Here is a 19,430-nt window from a genome sequence, read left to right on the forward strand (position 1 = left end):
CGTATTTTATCACGCCCACATTTTAAATACGTTACATACCCAAAACTACTGAACCGATTTTACTTTCAGAGAATGTACAGGGAAGACCCGTGGTTGAGTTGAATTTCGGAAGGGTTTGTTACCTCCACTATGTCTGATTTAATAAAACCGCTATTTTAGCAAAAATGAAACGAGTGATTGAATTAATACTTCCGAACAACCACCCTCTGAACCACCCCGTCCCGAACCACCCCGCTCCGAACTTCCACCTTCCGATCCACCCTGCTTCGACCTTCCAGCCTGCTGCGGATTTCCACCCTAGGAACCAACCCGCATTGAACTTTCACCCTCCGATCCACCCCGATTGGAATTTCCATCCTCCGAACCACACCCTCCCATCCACCCCGCTCCGAACTACTACATATCGAACTCTGCAACGAACCACCCTGCTTCGAACATCCACCCTTCGATTCTCCGACCCTAGGTACTCATTTTGGGAACTTAAGACCCGATCACGCCCGAGGGACTTATTTGTGGCTATAAGACCCGGCCACGCCCACTTTTTTAAGTCTGTTATATCTTCAAAACTTCTAAACCGATTTCCATGTAATTTTCAGATGATGTACAGGGATGGTCCTTGGTGGAAAAATTCTATAAATTTTGTTAAATTTCGGAGGTGCTGGTTATACCCTGCGTCCTATTTTTTAAATCCGCTATATATGTAAAATGTACAAACCATAAGACCCGACCACTCCTACTTTCTTAAATATGTTACAAATCAATGGAAATACAGATGTTATGCATAGCGAAGGTTTGGCCTTATTGGAAAGCAAGTATTTCAATTAGAAGGCAACATATCGATAGCTATAGCTTCATCAGGTATATAAAATGTACATTATAAGAAGGTGGAAGGACGACACAGTTGGCCCTTAAGCCACTGAACATTCATGTGAATGAAGGGCACATATGCAATATTAAATATAAGTTATCACCTGGAACGAATTTACAATGGCATATAATAACACTGTGCAGCAGCATTTTTGGGGGGTGGAAAATTTCTTTTGAATGTGAAAGCCCTTGATGAGTATACTAAGAACCCAAAAGGAAATTTTCGCCATAGGTCAAGTTTCTGAGATATCGCGCGATGAAGTTTTTGATTTTTTCCCTATAATACTTGGGAAAAGAGCTCCATATCTCTGTTTGACGTTGTTGTAGCTTCATTTTGAGGTGACATGTCTTCAGCCAAATCGATTGGCGAATCTTTTTGTAGAACATTTCATTCTTCTAACTCAATTCCTTTCATGTCCTTTTCGTCCTTTATTTCTTGAACCGTAGTGAAAGTACCACAAGATGAGATTTTTCAGCATCCAAATATTCTACGAAAATGTTGCACAGATGATTTTAGGTACGGTTCTCTTTGACAACTAATCGATTTTGTCCCGTTTTCATTGTCCTTTTTGACATTTAATCGGTTTTGGTTCAGAAATAAACTGTGTTTTGTTTTTCTGTATATTCGTCATTGGTTATTTATTGGTATGTAGACATAACCATTGGTTATTGCTTATGTAGACATCTGGGGTGCTTCTGAAATATTTACCACAAATAGCTATTGTAATGGTGAACACGTTAATAACAATTTTTCTTGGAGGATAGATCCGGTTATCTCAATTTTGGAACCGGATATTCCGACATTAAAACTGATTTTTGAACCGGTTTTAAGTAACCGATTAAACTTATATGTATACCGTTCAAAAGATTATAGAGTTGTCAATCAAAATTAAATTAATTCACTTCTGAAAACTTTGTTAGTTGCAGTTCTAGAACAAAAAACCGTTTTCTTAAACCGTTTTTAAGGAAAAATATCAGTACGCGCAAATATGGAGATCAAAGGCTGGGGGGCGAACAATTTTTTCTGGCGATGAAAGTCTATGAAGGTAATATTACGAACCCGGAAGGACAATTATGCCGTAGGTCAAACTTCTGAGTTATGGCGTTAGGTTTTTTGTCACGTTGGTATGTATAGTTTGTCAAGAAAGAATTAATTTCGCTATAACTCAGAAGTTTGACCTACGGCATAACTGTCCTTCCGGGTTCGTAATATTAACTTCATCGACTTTCATCGCCAAAAAAAATTGTTCGCCCCCCAGCCTTTGATCTCCATATTTGCGCGTACTGATATTTTTCCTTAAAACCGGTTTAAGAAAACGGTTTTTTGTTCTAGAACTGCAACTAACAAAGTTTTCAGAAGTGAATTAATTTAATTTTGATTGACAACTCTATAAGCTTTTGAACGGTATACATATAAGTTTAATCGGTTACTTAAAACCGGTTCAAAAATCAGTTTTAATGTCGGAATATCCGGTTCCAAAATTGAGATAACCGGATCTATCCTCCAAGAAAAATTGTTATTAACGTGTTCACCATTACAATAGCTATTTGTGGTAAATATTTCAGAAGCACCCCAGATGTCTACATAAGCAATAACCAATGGTTATGTCTACATACCAATAAATAACCTATGACGAATATACAGAAAAACAAAACACAGTTTATTTCTCAACCAAAACCGATTAAATGTCAAAAAGGACAATGAAAACGGGACAAAATCGATTAGTTGTCAAAGAGAACCGTACCTAAAATCATCTGAGCAACATTTTCGTAGAATATTTGGATGCTGAAAAATCTCATCTTGTGGTACTTTCACTACGGTTCAAGAAATAAAGGACGTAAAGGACATGAAAGGAATTGAGTTAGAAGAATGAAATGTTCTACAAAAAGATTCGCCAATCGATTTGTCTGCAGACATGTCACCTCAAAATGAAGCTACAACAACGCCAAACAGAGATATGGAGCTCTTTTCCCAAGTATTATGGGGAAAAAATCAAAAACTTCATCGCGCGATATCTCAGAAACTTGACCTATGGCCAAAATTTCCTTTTGGGTTCTTAGTATACTCATCAAGGGCTTTCACATTCAAAAGAAATTTTCCACCCCCCAGACTTTGAGTTCCATTTTGTGTCACAGTGTAATTTAAGAAGCAATTCACCTTTAAATTTCAGACAAACACTTCCAGTTACACTATACCAGCAGATGAAATAAATGCATGCCTTAAGTCATCAGCTTTTTGGCGTTATGTTAAAATGTTGTTGTTATTTATTGTTGACCTGATGTAATTCTCTTTATTAGTGGTTTTGTTTGCCTATATATATATATATTTCCAATATTTCGATTGTCATCGACAATCATCTTCATGGATATTTTCTTGGAGATTACCTGTGCTGGTTCAATGTCACCATCAAAAAATTACATATCGACACAAACAATTCTGAAGATTTTTTATTTACGTATAATCACTTGCAGATCTCGACTAATTAGCGATGCAATAAAAATACAATCGCTGACTTAAGGTAAAATAAAATTGCTTCAAGGACCAGGAACGCGGATCGGTTCGGCTAGTATTAATATAAAAGTATGTACTAACTATTTTTAATATGAGAAAGTTTTAATTCAAATAACGAATAAATATATTATAACATTTAAATGAGGGTGAAAAAAATTCTTGAGGATCTTTTAAAAGCACTATCAATTTTTTAAAAAAAAATATTTGTATGCTTTATTTATGTTAAAATAAACGCTTAAAATATCGCGACTTGACGAAATTTTTAATTGGACATATGTAGAAATTTCCGATATTGTAGATTATATTAAATTTCAATAACAGATAGCTGATTTCATGCCGATATGCTATTATATATGAAAACATATAAGAAAAAATGCAAATGGTAGAGGAAAAGTGATAATGCATTTCTTAATACTTTTCCATGCTCTATAAGGTTATGGTGGTATTTTTGATATTTGTAAAAAATTCAGAAAAGTTATAACCCTCATGCACATTGTGCAATAATGTACATATGTTTATGAACTATTTTTAAAATAGAAAAAAGAAAACATTTCGCATTCATTTTTAAAATGTACAAAAATAAACATTAGTACGCAAATAACAATTTTAGCTTTACGAAGAATTGTCTATACTGACAATGTGCGTGTGAGTAAATCTTAAAATATTCACACTTGCATTCTTGTCAAATATTCTAAACAAGATGTTTAACATACTGTTATGCTTGGATGCACATTTTCACAGAAAATTCACATTTTCACGGATTTCATTATTTATAATATTAACACACACATTGATGTCACCATCAGTGGAATGTTTCAAGCACATATTGCTAATTTACTCAAAAAGTGACATAATTCAAAAAATGCGTTTTCTGAGTCAGCAACTTGGTCTGAGCTAGGAAAACGCCTGTTGAAATGCAGAAAAAGTTACCTCCGCTCAGCACCTTGTTAGAGGTTAGGTAACAACCGAGCTAACAAACCACTGCGAGTAAGATATAATCAAAAATTACTTCCTTAGATTCACTTTGGCAGTTTTGTTGTGATGTGTGTTTTGAATATGCGGCTACGAGAGTTTTTGAATGTTTCTGTTGAATTCGCATTTAAACGAATTCGTCGGCCACATTTATTCTTGAGCTCGAGTCGTCATAAAATTTGGGAAGAGTTCTTTGCTGCAATGCAAAGAACTAAGAGAACTGATGAGTCCAAGTGGCGTTGGACGAAACTAGTATTCTCTGCCCTTCCCTAAAGTAAATCAATTTAAAATACCCCACTCTAAAAAACTTGTTGTTTTTAAAATTTGAAAACAACAAATCTGTGATTAAGTTGGGTCTTACTTTAAAAATAAAAAAATACTTCCTACAAACATTCCTTAAAGGACATGAATTTTTCGCATATCGATCATTTTTAGATAACTCAATGATATTGGAACGCCGAGTCCGAAAGTTGTGTCTAACAACACTACTTGTAATTTTACTCACGAAATGTAAGGTTGGAACCCAAAGTTCTCGGCCTCGAATATCTCAGAAACTTCACAGCATTTGAAATAGCTTCGAAATTATCATCGTCAGTATAGTCATATACATGTAAATTTATAGTCTCAGAAGACAAAATACCGTACTGTTAGAACCTTTTTTGTATATTTGTCTCAATGATAATAAAAAACTGGTAGGAATTCCAATCACTGTCTTCGCCCAGAGCCGGACTTTGGATTCACACCATGTTTTTCCTCCATGCGGAAAAAATTAATATTGTAATATTGTCAAATAAAATAAATAATTTCAAAGTAACCGAAAATTTTTTTGAAAGTACACTGAGGCCGATCAAATAGGGGACAATCCCGATGTACGAAATACTTTTGTACATACTTTTTGTGTCGATGCGCTGGAAATTCTGATAATAAAGAATAAACTTTCCACTCGAGTTTCCAGCAGCCTAAATCAATAAATATTTTGTTACCATTATGAGTTCTTATCATAAGTGGTAAATTATGATTCCATATTTCCACATCAAATAGAAGATAACGTTTAAGATCCCAGATGCTATCGCTGTTGTTGTGTGTGCATTACAAGCGGTCGCACTTAGGTTTTATGACTCTTTTTATGACACACACGATATTGGAAAATTCTTCATTAATCAACGGGTTGTTCGGTTTGTCAATGAGGAGTTTAGAGAAAAGAATTAGTGGTAGTCTAGGTTAAGAAATAGTTTGTAGATTAGCTGCTGAGTGAAAATATTGAAAATAAAAACTAGTGCCTCACCAACACTCAAACTGTAAAGACGCCTGAGTCTTTCATTAATTCATACAGAGTGCCTTACAAACACTCACCTAAAGCAGACCGACTGTTTCATCTTATTAATTCATATACAGACTAGCTGCGGCAGTCTGTTGGATGCACCGAACACCTTTGTGGGCTAGCATATGCGAATTGTCTTAATCTAATTAATGGGTTAGGATGTCATAGGCGATCAATATATTTGAGCCCTACAAATCTTCTGCTGATTTTTCAAAATTCACTGTTTGTATCTTGAAGGAGTTTCTAATTGTTTCGAATGCCGGTAAACCGATTCAGTGTTGTCCCAAAGACTATGACTCAGTCGTAATTCCTTTCTTTTGAAGCTCATAAAACGATGGTAAATGTTCTTATCCTATCAATGCCTATCCTATCCCGTACAGCATATCAGTAATTTTTTTTGGGGTTGGTCAATCGTTCTTGTGATTGCCACCATAGTTAATTTTTTCAATTTGTTTTTTTCCAATATCCTCCAAAATCATTAAAATTGACATTTTCGCAATGGCAAGATTTAATCAATAAGCAAAGCAATGAAATTTCAATGGTTTCAACGCTGGTAATTGATAATGACTGACTGATCTGTGTAATCAACAGTAAAATTCCCCAATGCTGCTACCAGGTAGTCAAGGCAGTTGCGGGCACAAGGTAGAGAAGAGGAAGAAACTATTCTGTTTTTGTTAGCGAATGTCGTTTACTCAGTGAGTAAACACTTGCGTTAACATTTATTTTAGTATTTCATTTTAATGATGCTGCTTCTTCTTCTTTTGCATTGTAATTGTTGGTGGTGGTTACGTTTTTCCTTGTCACTGACTGAATGTGTTTTTCTTTGATTGTTTGAAATACGGTTGGAGGTAGGTTACACTAGGTATCAATGCCATATGACACGAAATAAAGAACATTCCATATCTACCGACACAGGCAATGTGTAAACGGCGTTAGGAAATCCCCAATATTGCACACATTAGCGACTGTATAACGATGGAAAATTTAAGCACATATGACATTGATAGATAGTGTAAACTACCCCTTAGATATCCGCATAGCAAAAAAAAAAAAACGGGCGTGGGAATAGTGGATGAGCTCTGAGACGATAGCTTTGTTCCAGAACTAAAAAGTTTTTACAATTTTTACGACTTTTACACATTTTACCCGAAACCCCGTTCCCGTACACAAATAAGTTGTAAAATGTTCACTATTCTTTAAACAAAAATGGCTGAATGACGCTCTCTTTAAAAACTTTTTACTCGACAAATTTGAGCGTGTAAAAAATAGTAACATGGATGCCGGCGTCCGCTTGGCTGGTACGCCGACTTTGACATTTGTTCCAGCTTTTTTGGAGTTTTTTCCATTTTTGCGTTCCCGAACTTTTTGAAAAAACTTTTGAAAAAGAACTAAAGTAAGGTAGGGCTAGCAAACGTTCGATAGTCCGTCCGACTATCGTTTTGATTGCTGTCGTAAAACAAAGGTTACGGCGGCCGCTAAAACAAGTTATTTTGCTTATCTATCGCGAATTATTTAAAACATAGTTGCATCCGAGTCCGTTATAAACAAAGCTTTACGGCAGTGATCAAAACGATAGTCCGTCTATCGATAGTTTGTCAGCTTTAAAGTAAGGGAGCGTATAAAAGCATACCCTTTCCCCCTCCCAAAAAAAACATCTAAGTTTTCTTCAGTTTGAACAAGAATATCGAAAAATGGGTTCTAAATATATGGTATACACTGCCGAAATACTCGGAACATGTTCAATACATGGGGTTTACACAGCACGGTGAATATAATGCTCGTAATTCGAGGAATTTATTCTTATCTTTTCAGTCTTTAAGCTATTTCTCAAAAGCTATTACCAAGAACCTCCCACATGTCTTCACAAACTATCAAATAAACTGACTGAAACATCCCTTCCACATTACACGACAGCTGAGAGTATAAACAAGAAAATACATGACAACATTATTTACAGCAATGTTTTTTCTACAATCTCCACTCTCTCTACTTTTTTATAACATTTGCAGTTTTCCTTTCTGTGCCAGCCTTTGTCATGGCGGCTGTACCTTTAAGTTGTTAAAACAAATGCGGTGTATCATAGTCAGTGTGGTGTTGCGCCCTTAACGAAACTGTTGTCGTTTTGTGGAGAAAATGTGAGACTTTTTATTTAGCTTGAAAATAGTTTTTATTGAAAGTGCACCCACAACATACTGACGTGGACACTCACACATACATATATGCATTTATTTCGGAATGTAAGCAATAAAATAGATATGGCTTTGTTTCTACTTTCGAAAAAGTAGTTATGCTGCAAGGGGGCCACATCTATTCAAATGTTTAATTGCAATGAAGCTTGCGACGAAATAGATGTGAATTGCACAACCATACACATGGTTTGGTGGTTTTGGTTCGAAAGACGTGTGGCCGAATGCATCGCTAGTTGGACATGCTCACAGATTTATGAATGTAGCTATTCATCTGGTTTGCTTGTCGTTAAGAAGCGTTTATCTAAACGTAATTTATATACGCTTCCTCAACCGCAAAACAGAAAAAAAAACATTTCGTAGATTTCAAGTTGAAAAGTTGAAAATTAATCCTCTTATTTTTCCTTTTTACTATGTTTAATGTGGACCGTTGAAATTCTGAAATATTTAATAAAAAATATGATCACTAGTGCGATAAGTGGAAATTTTCACTAAGTTATTAACTTTTATTATTTACGAATATTTTCTTTAAATTTTCTCTTAGGATTGAAATGTGGTCATTAGAGTGATTGGGCACGGGTTAACCTTAACCAATCACCATAATATTTCATATATGTATAAGGTTTTTGGACCAAATGGGAAACATTTGTTTTTTGGGTCATTCTAATGGTCATATTAGACTTGATTTCAAATGATCGACGTTTAATTCTAAATTTATTTTTTCTTAGGCCAAAGCCTAAACATTGCGTGTTGCGTGTGCGTTAAAAAAAAAAAAAACAAAAACAAATTACGTGTATTTCAATTTGAATAGGTTATGGCCTTAAATGTAAAAAAAATTATGTAAAATATTTTTATTGTTTATTTATTTGATTTTCAATATACATAAGATGATACCGCTTAGTTGATGATCAGTTTGTTTGTTTGTTTGTGTGAATTTTATAAATAAAATGTCGAATCGATATCGTTAAATACAATATTATTGTTTAGTTATTACATTTCGAATTCTGTTGCTGTGCGATGGTTGTTGTTGTTATTTGTGCAGCTGCCTGCTGTTGTTGTTGTCTGTAATGATGGGGTGTCATGATTTTGTTTGATTTATTTTTCCACTTTTTGTTGCGTCGTTCTGTTTACACTGTTTTGTGGCGATAGCCGCCGTGTGGTTTTTGCTGGTGCTGTTGTTGTAATTCTATTCAATCGAATTTATTTATTTAAGGATTTTTTCACTTTCTATGATGATTTATTTACTGTATTTGTTGCTAATATGTATTTACAAAAAATTTTATATGTGTGTATTTAATTGATATGTATTTTGATTAGAAGTGAAAATTGATTTTCTTTACGAATGGAATTTGTTCTTAGCTTATTTTGTATAAGAGCGTATTTTTTATTTTCTATGATATTGAACTTTTTTATGTGTTTGATTTTCTTGTTTCCAATTTGATTTTATTTAGTTTTATAATTAATTTTACTTGTTTGTTTAAATTTCTTTTTTAGCTTCTGGATTGTGTTTATTACACTTTCCTGTTTTGTTATACCCTATACCACAATGTGGAAAAGGGTATTATAAGTTTGTTTTGGTAAAAATTCATGTAACACCGCGAAATATTCGTCGGAGACCCCCAATGTGGTATACCAATCTTCATATCTCGAGGAGATAAAGCGATTTTGAGATGTGTGTCTGTCCGTCCGTCTGTCTGTCCATTATAAATTGTAAACACGCTCCAGGCCGCAATTATGGACCGATCGTCACGAAATTTTGTATGGAGGTCGGGTTCAGATCAGAATAGATCCATATTCTTATTGGTGATGATCGTGAAATATTTAGCGGTTGAAATTGACCAAAAACATAATATTTATCCAATTTTCTCTGTAGGTCTCAATAATAGCCCGATCAACGCGTAATTTTCAATAAGGTAAGAGTATATCACAAAGGAGAAGCTTGCAATTTGAGATGGCGATCGGATAATATTTAGAGGGTTAAATGGACCAAAACTTTTGTGTGAAAATTGTGAAAATTTTTAATATACAGCTTATATCTTAATTCCTGGAATTGACATTCCGGACAAGTGAGATATACTTGAAAGTGGACCTTTCAATTGATGCCCATTATGTTGGTGTGCATGATCAGATAACAGAGTTACAGCCTAATATATTCCGTTATTTGTTTGTAGTGTAATAATAAACTCGCTAGAAGTCGCAACTATACATTAATAGTCACGAAATTTTGCACCGGATAAGAGTATAGGTCGAAAAAGATGCCTACAATTTTGAATGATGATCTGATATTCTTTAGCGGGTGAAATGGACCATTACTTTTGTATGAAAAATATAAAAATTTTATGTTTGGTCGATATTTTAATTCCTTGAGGACATATATATTTCGCAAAGTAGCCAACATATGGAAAAAAACTACTGACCTTTCCTCTGATGTAAATTGCAATACAGTGTTTGCCAGATAACGGGCCTACTGCCTAATATATAATGGGTTCTGTGTAGAGAACCACATTTTTATCCCATGCTACATATTGTCTCTCCAAATGTTTATGTAACACCACGAAATATTCGTCCTAGACCCCTTATTTGGTATGCAAAAATTCATATCTCGACGAGATAAAGCGATTTAGCGATGTGTGTCCGTCCATTAAAAATTGTAAACAAGCTTAAGGTCGCAATTATGGACCGATTGTAATGAATTTTTTAAGGAGGTTAGGTTCGGGCCAGAATAGAAATGATTAGTTTTTGGGGATGATCGTGAAATGTTCAGGGGATGAAATGGACCAAAAACAAAATTTTAACCAATTTTGTAGCGGCTCTGTAGATCAAAATATTAACCCGCAAAATTTTTAACAAAGTTTGAGTTTATGAAGAAGAAGAAGCGTACAAACCAACGTGAATATCAGGTAATACTTAGCGGGTTAAATGTATTGAAACTTTTGTGTGAAATTGGTAAAAGTTTTAAGAACGCAGCGGTTAAACAACGGAAGTAGTAGTACTACATAAGTGGGTTTCATTACATTTTAGTTTTTGTCTTTCTAAATTTGCCTTTCCTGCTACAAAAATGTCTTTGTCATAACTAACTAGATAACTAGATAACTTTTTGGGTTTGGTCATAAGTATTATACATTATATCTCTGATATTTGATAATTAAATTTTCACAATCATTGAAAAGAAGTTCCGTGGAGAGCGATTGTCCAGGGATAGTGGTATAGGGTATCCCATGGTCGGCTCTGTCCGACTATAGACTTTTCTTACTTGTTTATTTCTATCTTTTTTCTTACACAAAGGGCATTTTTTCAATATGTTTCTAGCAGTAACCCACTTGGGCTGGATTATGGATTTTTTTAAGTTTTAACCGTAAATTAGCTTTTTACAAAAATGATTAGCCCTCACAGAAATTTGTCAGTATTTTGGTAAAGCGCCCGTATTTAGCCATTATGTATACTTGATAATTTCATATTTCAGTCTTTGTTTTTGTGAAGTGAATTGGTTTTTCTTTGCCACATTATTGGTTTTTGACTGCTCTATTCATCTGTTTTATCAGAAAACATATTACATGACATTCACCCGTTTATTCATTAGATGAGCTTGTCTACAATGACAATTACCGGATAATCGGATGTCAATTAGACCAGACTCTCACACAAAAGTATGACAATGTTTTGTAAAGCTCGTAATATATTTAAACACAACACAGGCACAGCTAATGATGGCAGACGTTGCTTGACATTATTTCTCCTTCTAAGAAATAAAATCATTACGCTTTTTTCAAATGAAGGACAATTGTCATTGCAAGAAAATTGTTCAATTAGCCATCTTAATTGCTCTGTTTTTTTAAAGACTTTTATTTCGTATTTCGAATTTTTGCATTGCAATTTAAAATATTTAATAATGTCTTTCTTTCGTTTGTCTTTGCAGGCTATTGGCCATTGGGCTTTACGTGGTGCAATATTTACGTTACCTGCGATGTAATGGCCTGTTCGTCCAGCATCTTGCACATGTGTTTCATTTCGCTGGGCCGCTATTTGGGTATACGAAATCCATTGGGCTCACGACATCGGTCAACCAAACGTTTGGCCGGCATGAAAATTGCCATAGTTTGGCTAATGGCCATGCTTGTCTCCAGTTCTATAACTGTATTGTGTAAGTTTAATGATAATGGAATGGGTGTATTAAGGTGGAAAGAAAATTTAGCAAATGAAAATGAACATTTTTGCAAAATAAATTAAAGAGTTATCAATTCATGGTAACGCAAGTTCAAAAGTAAATGCTTAACACCCTAATATTGAAAGAAATATATCTCAATTGTGTTGAATTTAATGCAATGCCACACAAAAACCACAACAATAAAACCAAGTTTTTTTTATTGTGTCTTCAAGGATGCAACTGCAACAATGAATGTTGATAACTTTTCCTTGCCGTAACGAAATATTGCCTCCTATTATTTACATTGACGTTTTTTTTTGCCATAAGTTTGACATTGCAATATTCTCTTCTCTTTCTTCCCTACTTCTTTTTCCGTTTTAATAGGTCTAGTCAACGAAAAGAATATCATGCCACAGCCGAATATTTGCGTTATAAACAATCGAGCGTGTTTCGTATTCGGCTCCCTGGTGGCATTCTACATACCCATGGTGATGATGGTAATCACGTACGCTCTGACCATTCCATTGTTACGAAAGAAGGCTCGATTTGCTGCCGAACATCCGGAAAGCGAATTATTTCGTCGGTAAGTTTGTTGTACACTCTCTTTTTGTAAATGTATTGCAGTTGTAAATGTCATTGTGGTAACTTTGTCAGTGTTAAGGTGAACGTTTCGAAATGTGCCCGGAGTGGTTTTTATTACCAACATTACAGAGGAAAAATATATAAAATGTGGAAATAGTTGCATTTTGTGGACATTAATTTTTCGGTTTTTGCTATAAAACTCAGCATTCATATTAAATTATTAATTTAGATTTTATTATTGCCCCTCAAGCGTATGAATGTTGATGTTACTTATACGTCATACGGTACGCTTTTACAGAATGTATTCTTTTTCAGGGCCACGGTATTCATGCTACATATACTAGAGAATTGACTTTGTCTTTTTTGTTATTTAATTTTTAAGAAATGTTAAGTAAAATAAAAATGCTGTTACCTCCCTTAAGCCTTAAATGTAATTCAATAGAAGCTTTTATAATAAACTATGGGACCCGGCGAACTTCGTCTCGCTGTTTGTTAGGTACAGAACTTGAAGGCTTTGCTTCAAACCTATAATACTATTACACTGGTCAACACGACTTTTGTTTCAACCGAAGTTGTTGTTGTTTCTAAATGAAATCGGCGAGCTATTTTCAAATCTGGTCACGGTTTTTCTCTATCAGCTCTTGTTCTTGAGATATAGCTCAAAATCGGTTTTTACGAGTTTTACCCAGAATTTCGTTATTTTCGGATACAAACAAATATTTTTTGCGGGTTTTTTGACACTAATATATTAAGAAGATGTTGTATGCTTGATACAAAACGTTTTTTGAAATAATTATGGCGAATATTTATCAAAAAATATAGAAAACATACGATGAATCTTATAAAAATTGCATATTTTGAGAACTTTAAGCTGCAATTACGTCATCGGGGGAAGTCATAGAAGCTTCATATGGCATTCCGGATATGCTCAGGGTGTCTGCTATATAGTCCTGTATTCAAATATTTATTATAAAGTTCATAGCGCCCACGATGCGCCCATAACATAAAAATCGTCATGAAGACTGCTAAAGGGAAATCATTTACCTGTGATATCAGTACCAAATATGCCATTTACTTTATTTTACGTTATTTGTTTGAAGTGTAATAATAAAGTCGCAATTATACATCAATAGTCACGAAATTTTGCACCGGATAAGAGTATAGGTCGAAAAAGATGCCTACAATTTTGAATGATGATCTGATATTCTTTAGCGGGTGAAATGGACCATTACTTTTGTATGAAAAATATAAAAATTTTATTTTTGGTTGATATTTTAATTCCTTGAGGACATAGATATTTCGCAAAGTAGCCTACATATGGAAAAAAACTACTGACCTTTCCTCTGATGTAAATTGCAATAAAGTGTTTGCTAGATAACGGGCCTACTGCCTAATATATAATGGGTTCTGTGTAGAGAACCACATTTTATCCCATGCTACATATTGTCTCTCCAAAAGTTTATGTAACACCACGAAATATTCGTCCTAGACCCCTTATTTGGTATTCATTCATTAAAAATTGTAAACAAGCTTAAGGCCGCAATTATGGATCGATTGTAACGAATTTTTTAAGGAGGTTGGGTTCGGGCCAGTATAGAAATGATCAGTTTTTGCTGATGATCGTGAAATGTCCAGGGAATGAAATGGACCAAAAACAAAATTTTAACCAATTTTGTAGCGGCTCTGTAGGTCAAAATAATAACCCGCAAAATTTTAAACAAAGTTTGAGTTTATGATGAAGAAGAAGCGTACAAACCAACGTGAAGATCAGATAATACTTAGTGGGTTAAATGGACTGAAACTTTTGTGTGAAATTGGTAAAAATTTTAATAACGTAGCGGTTAAACAACGGAAGTAGTAGTACTTTCCTGCTACAAAAATGTCTTTGTCATGCTAGATAACTTTTTGGTTTTGGTCATAAGTATATCGGTTATAAGTATCTCTGATATTTGATAATTAAATTTTCACAATCATTAAAAATAAGTTCCGTGGAGAGCGATTGTCCAGGGATAGTGGTATAGGGTATCCCATGGTCGGCTCCGTCCGACTATAGACTATTCTTACTTGTTTTTTTATTTATATTCTATTTGTGAGATCATGATTTCTTAAGTTATATTTGCAGATATGACTAACCACAAACCAATCTACTAACCCTTTATTTAAAAAAAGCCATCTTGAATGAGAAAAAAAAACATATATTTATTCTGTTTTTAGATAAGTTGAGGTGAATTTATTTTTAATTTTCAGCACGCCACATTATTATTTTGTCCGTTGGCGGACTCCAGCATGCTATATTCCAATTCGTGTGTATCAAGAATACTATGGATTATTTAAACGCTTACATCTGCATCGACTTCACATGAACAACTCATCGTATTTTTTGCCGTCGCTAAGTCTCGAATTCTCAACTCCCTCTTTTATATTCGGCCACGCACACTCTGTACCGCCACTACTCATTACTTTGTAATGAGTAAAACACTTTCACATAAAATAGCTATTTGACAATAGTTTGAGAACATTCGTCTCATGTGACTTAAAATTTTCTTGTTAAATGTTGTTTGTTGTGTGGTTCTGAAACGTGGGTACTTGCAAAGGCAGACTAGGCACTTCTTGGAGTGTTTGCGAGAAAAGGACCAAAGGTTACGCTTACTAGGTCTTTGAGATACCAAAGCCGACTTTTTTATTTTATTCAGCATTCTGTTTCGAAAAGACTAAAAATCTAAGTCAAATATTGGCAAAATTAAAAAGTAGATTTTCCATATTTCTATCAAAGATTTGTTATTTGATACATTGAAAAGTCAAAATAAAAAAGTCACATATAAACGTTACGGTATTAGTTCCGTTATGAAATCTTCTTCTTCTTTCTTCTTTATTTACTCATCCGTTATTCGGATATTGGTGATCGTACAATAATATTTCAATGCTACATATATGCATAATATTAGATACATATTTATAATTATTTGTTGTTACACAATGATGTTCAGCTCCCTGTTCTTAGCGGCATGTAAAAGTGTGTATTCATCATTATAGCCAGTCCATGTCAGGATATTTTTGAGCCACGTTGTTTCTCTCCTACCTCTTCCACGTTTTCCTTCAATTTTTGCCTTAAGTATTGTTTGTAGTGTTTTGTATTTGTTATTCCGTAATATGTGTCCAAGGTAAGATATTTTGCGCTTTTTAATTGTTGAGATTAGTTGTCGGTTCACATGCATCCTTCTAAGTACTTCGTCATTTGTTATTTTTGATGTCCAGGGTATTTTCAGTACTCGGCGGAATGTCCACATTTCAAAAGCTGCCAATTTCCTTTCATCGGAATTTTTAAGTGTCCAGACTTCGGCAGCATATAAGAGGACTGACCAAACATAGCACTTGATAAACCTTATTTTTGTTGTTACATTTATTTCGTGGCTTGCTAATACTTTTTTGTATTTGAAAAACGCATCTCTCGCTATTTCTATTCGGCTGGTAATTTCTTTGGAGTAGTCCCACCGGTCATTTATTAGAACTCCCAGATATTTAAATGTGTGTACCCTCTCGATCTCGGTATTCTGTATAGTAAGCTTCGCATTTCGATGTTCGTTCTTTCTGCTTACGATCATATATTTAGTTTTTTTCATATTAATTTTTAACCCAAACTTTTCACTTATGAATGCCAGCTTTTCTACAAGTTTCTGTAGACCTGATATGCTCCCAGATAGTAATGTGGTGTCGTCCGCATATCTTATATTATTCACATATTGTCCATTAATTTTTATTCCAATGTTTTCTCCACCTAACGCTTCTTGAAATATTTTTTCTGAGTACACGTTGAATAGTAATGGGGAAAGTATGCACCCCTGCCTAACTCCTTTTGAAATAACAATTTCTTCAGTCTGTTCACCACTGACGTCGATTCGTGCTTTTTGATTCCAATACAAATTTTTGATGCAGCGTAATTCTTTTCCTTGTACTCCAATTGATGCCAAAATATCCATTAATTTATCGTGTTTAACCGTATCGAATGCTTTCTCGTAATCAATGAAACAGATGAAAACATCTTTTTGGGCTTCTCGGCAGTTCTGAATTAAAATCTGCAAACAGAATAGAGCTTCTCGGGTACCCATCCCTTCCTTAAACCCAAACTGTGTTTTCCCCATAGCATTTTCGCATTTGCTATATATGCGTTGATGAATAATTTTTAGAAATATTTTCAGTACGTGACTCATTAGACTTATTAATCTGAATTCACAACAACGTTTGGCACAGTTTTTCTTGGGTATGGCGATGAAAGTAGATTTGAGCCAATCTGCTGGGTATTGACCAGTGTCGTATACATGGTTGAAAAGAGTGATGAGGAGTTCGATATTGCTGGTATCTATTAGTTTTAAAACTTCAGATGGTATTTCATCTGGACCTGTAGCCTTTTTATCTTTTAGGGTTTGTATGGCACGTTCTAATTCTAATCGTGTTATTGGTGATCCTGTTAAAGAATTGTTTATATTATTCTCAATAGGTGCTCGTTGGTCATCCGTGAAAAGTTTTTCTATGTAATCTTTCCATATGGTCTTTCTACCCTCTATATCAAATACTGCTTCGTTTTTATCATTAAATATGACAGCGTTAGACTTTCTTCCATACGTCCCAACAGATTCCTTTAACTTTTTGTGTAGGTTAAAGTCGTCATGTATGGATTGCAGATATTCGATTTCTTGACATTTTCTATTTAGTTGGTCATTTTTTGCTGCGCGGATTGCCGATCTTATTTCCTTGTTTATTTCCCAGTATTTTTCATAATTTTTATTTTTATGCTTACTTCTTTCTTCCCAAAGTTCTCGAATTTCGACTGTTATCCAGTCTTCAGTTCTTGCCATTGATCGGTTTCCTAGTGTGCTCTTAGTAACTGTATTTATAATAGTTTTTAGGTTGTTCCACAATAAATCCAAATTGTCTTCATTGATATTTCCTAGTTCTGTGTTTATTTGATGTTGCAGTTCATCCCTTATGATAGGATCGGTAAGTTTTCCGATATCGATTCTCGGCTGGGATTTCTTTTTCCGTGTTAGGGACAGTTTGAGGCGCAATTTTGAGACCAGTAGATTGTGGTCTGATGGAATATCAGCACCTGGATAAGTTGTACACATCGTAACACAGGAATTGTATCTTTTGTTTATTAGCACATAGTCTATTTGGTTTCTTACAATATTTCCATGGTTATCTTGCGGTGATTTCCATGTGTATAATCTCCTGTGGTGTAGACGATAAAATGTGTTCATAATCTTCATATTATTTTCTTGGCAGAATTGTATAAGTCGGTCTCCTCTTTCGTTTCGGTTTCCAAGACCGTATTTTCCAGTGATGTCTTTGACTTCATCCTTACCAACCTTCGCATTAAAGTCACCTAGTATAATATTAATTTCATGATTTTTTGTCATTCTTAATAGTTGCTCAATGTTGTTATAAAATTCCTCGATGTCATTGGCATTTGCATCGCATGTGGGAGCATAAATTTGTATTATGTTGATGTTTATTGGTTTTGCCATTATTTTAAGTAGAATGGCTCTATCTGACAGTGGAACATATCCAGTTATGCATGAGGCTATGTGGTTTTTTACAATGATACATACTCCATTTCTATGAATGCCGTGCTGATTTCCTGAGTGGTAAACAGCCACATTTTCCGTTCTAAAGTCACAGCTGTCCTTCCACCATGTTTCGCTAACACCTAATATATCTATTTTAAGACGATTCATTTCACTGATGGTGTTTTTAAGTTTTCCAGTTTCATAGAGACTTCGGACATTCCATGTCCCAATTGTTAATTTTTGTTTGGTTTTACCTCCGGGGATTCTTAGCACCCTCTCTTGGCCGGAGACTGAGGGCCGTGTATTTTGCGTTGTATTGTTCATGTTGTACGATTTTCAAGGGATGTTACTTCAGTGGTTTCCCGTTGCCTTCTGAAGGGTTTATAGTTTTCCGTCTATATATTCAGCCGCTCCAATGGAGTACAGACGCTGTTTGCTGCCGCCGAATCTCGATCAGACGCTGCCTTTTTCCTTTTATTTTTTGGTTCGCCCCACATATTTTATTTTTGCGGTACCCGTCATATCTGATGAGCTTTCCCCTATCCACCACCTGGGGAGGCGTCCGATGGGAGAAAAAAAGAAAAAAAAAACTCCACACGGAGTTATGAAATCTGCAGAATTTAAAAAAGTCTCATACACTTTGACTTCTAAACATTTCGATGTGAATTGAATTACAAAAATTCAGGCGTATTTTATATCCAATGTAAATACATGCATATGTATTGAATGTTAAGGGATTATGACATACATATGTACATATGTATCTACGCATTTAATTTGTTTTTGAACAAGCACACTTGACAAAGGACAAGGACAAAGTTATCAGACTATGAAATCACTTACAGATTACTGGATTGTTGCAATTATTTTTTTGTAATTCAATTTTTATTCTTTGTTTACGTTAAAAAAAAACACCCATTTAAAATTGACTTTTTTCGCATTTATTAAATATTCAGCATTAAATGTTATTTATCGTTTTGTTAGCACATTTGTTTTTATAAAGGACATTAAATGTTTTGATGTTGTTTTTGCACACACACGACTAAAGTAATTTATTTAAAGTGCTAAAAACGCATCAGTTGAGAGGGAATGTTGAACAAAACGATATTATATTTATTAATTATGCAAATTCATTAAAATTACTGTGAAATGTTTGTGTTATTTAACTATAATCCATGCACATTATAAAAATTAATTCAAATAATAATTTTATTTTTTATATAAATTTTTATTTTTTATTATAAAATTTATTTATGTTACAATGTATTTTCTTTATTTTCTA

At 34.3% G+C, this 19,430-nt stretch overlaps 1 protein-coding gene across 1 annotated transcript in view; it reads left to right on the forward strand.

Moving 5' to 3' along the window:
• LOC141391132 (5-hydroxytryptamine receptor 2C-like) overlaps positions 1-12,589 on the forward strand; it is a 55,996-nt gene extending 43,407 nt beyond the window's left edge. Inside the window, exons 2-3 of the mRNA XM_073964048.1 lie at positions 11,775-11,999; positions 12,387-12,589. Coding sequence (XP_073820149.1) covers positions 11,775-11,999; positions 12,387-12,589 — 428 coding nt within the window. The remainder of the gene's footprint in view (positions 1-11,774; positions 12,000-12,386) is intronic.
• The last annotated feature ends 6,841 nt before the right edge of the window (positions 12,590-19,430 follow it).

The sequence above is a fragment of the Musca autumnalis genome, unplaced genomic scaffold (genome assembly GCF_047663935.1).
Source record: "Musca autumnalis isolate F117 unplaced genomic scaffold, ASM4766393v1 scaffold_1, whole genome shotgun sequence".
Lineage (NCBI taxonomy): Eukaryota > Metazoa > Arthropoda > Insecta > Diptera > Muscidae > Musca > Musca autumnalis.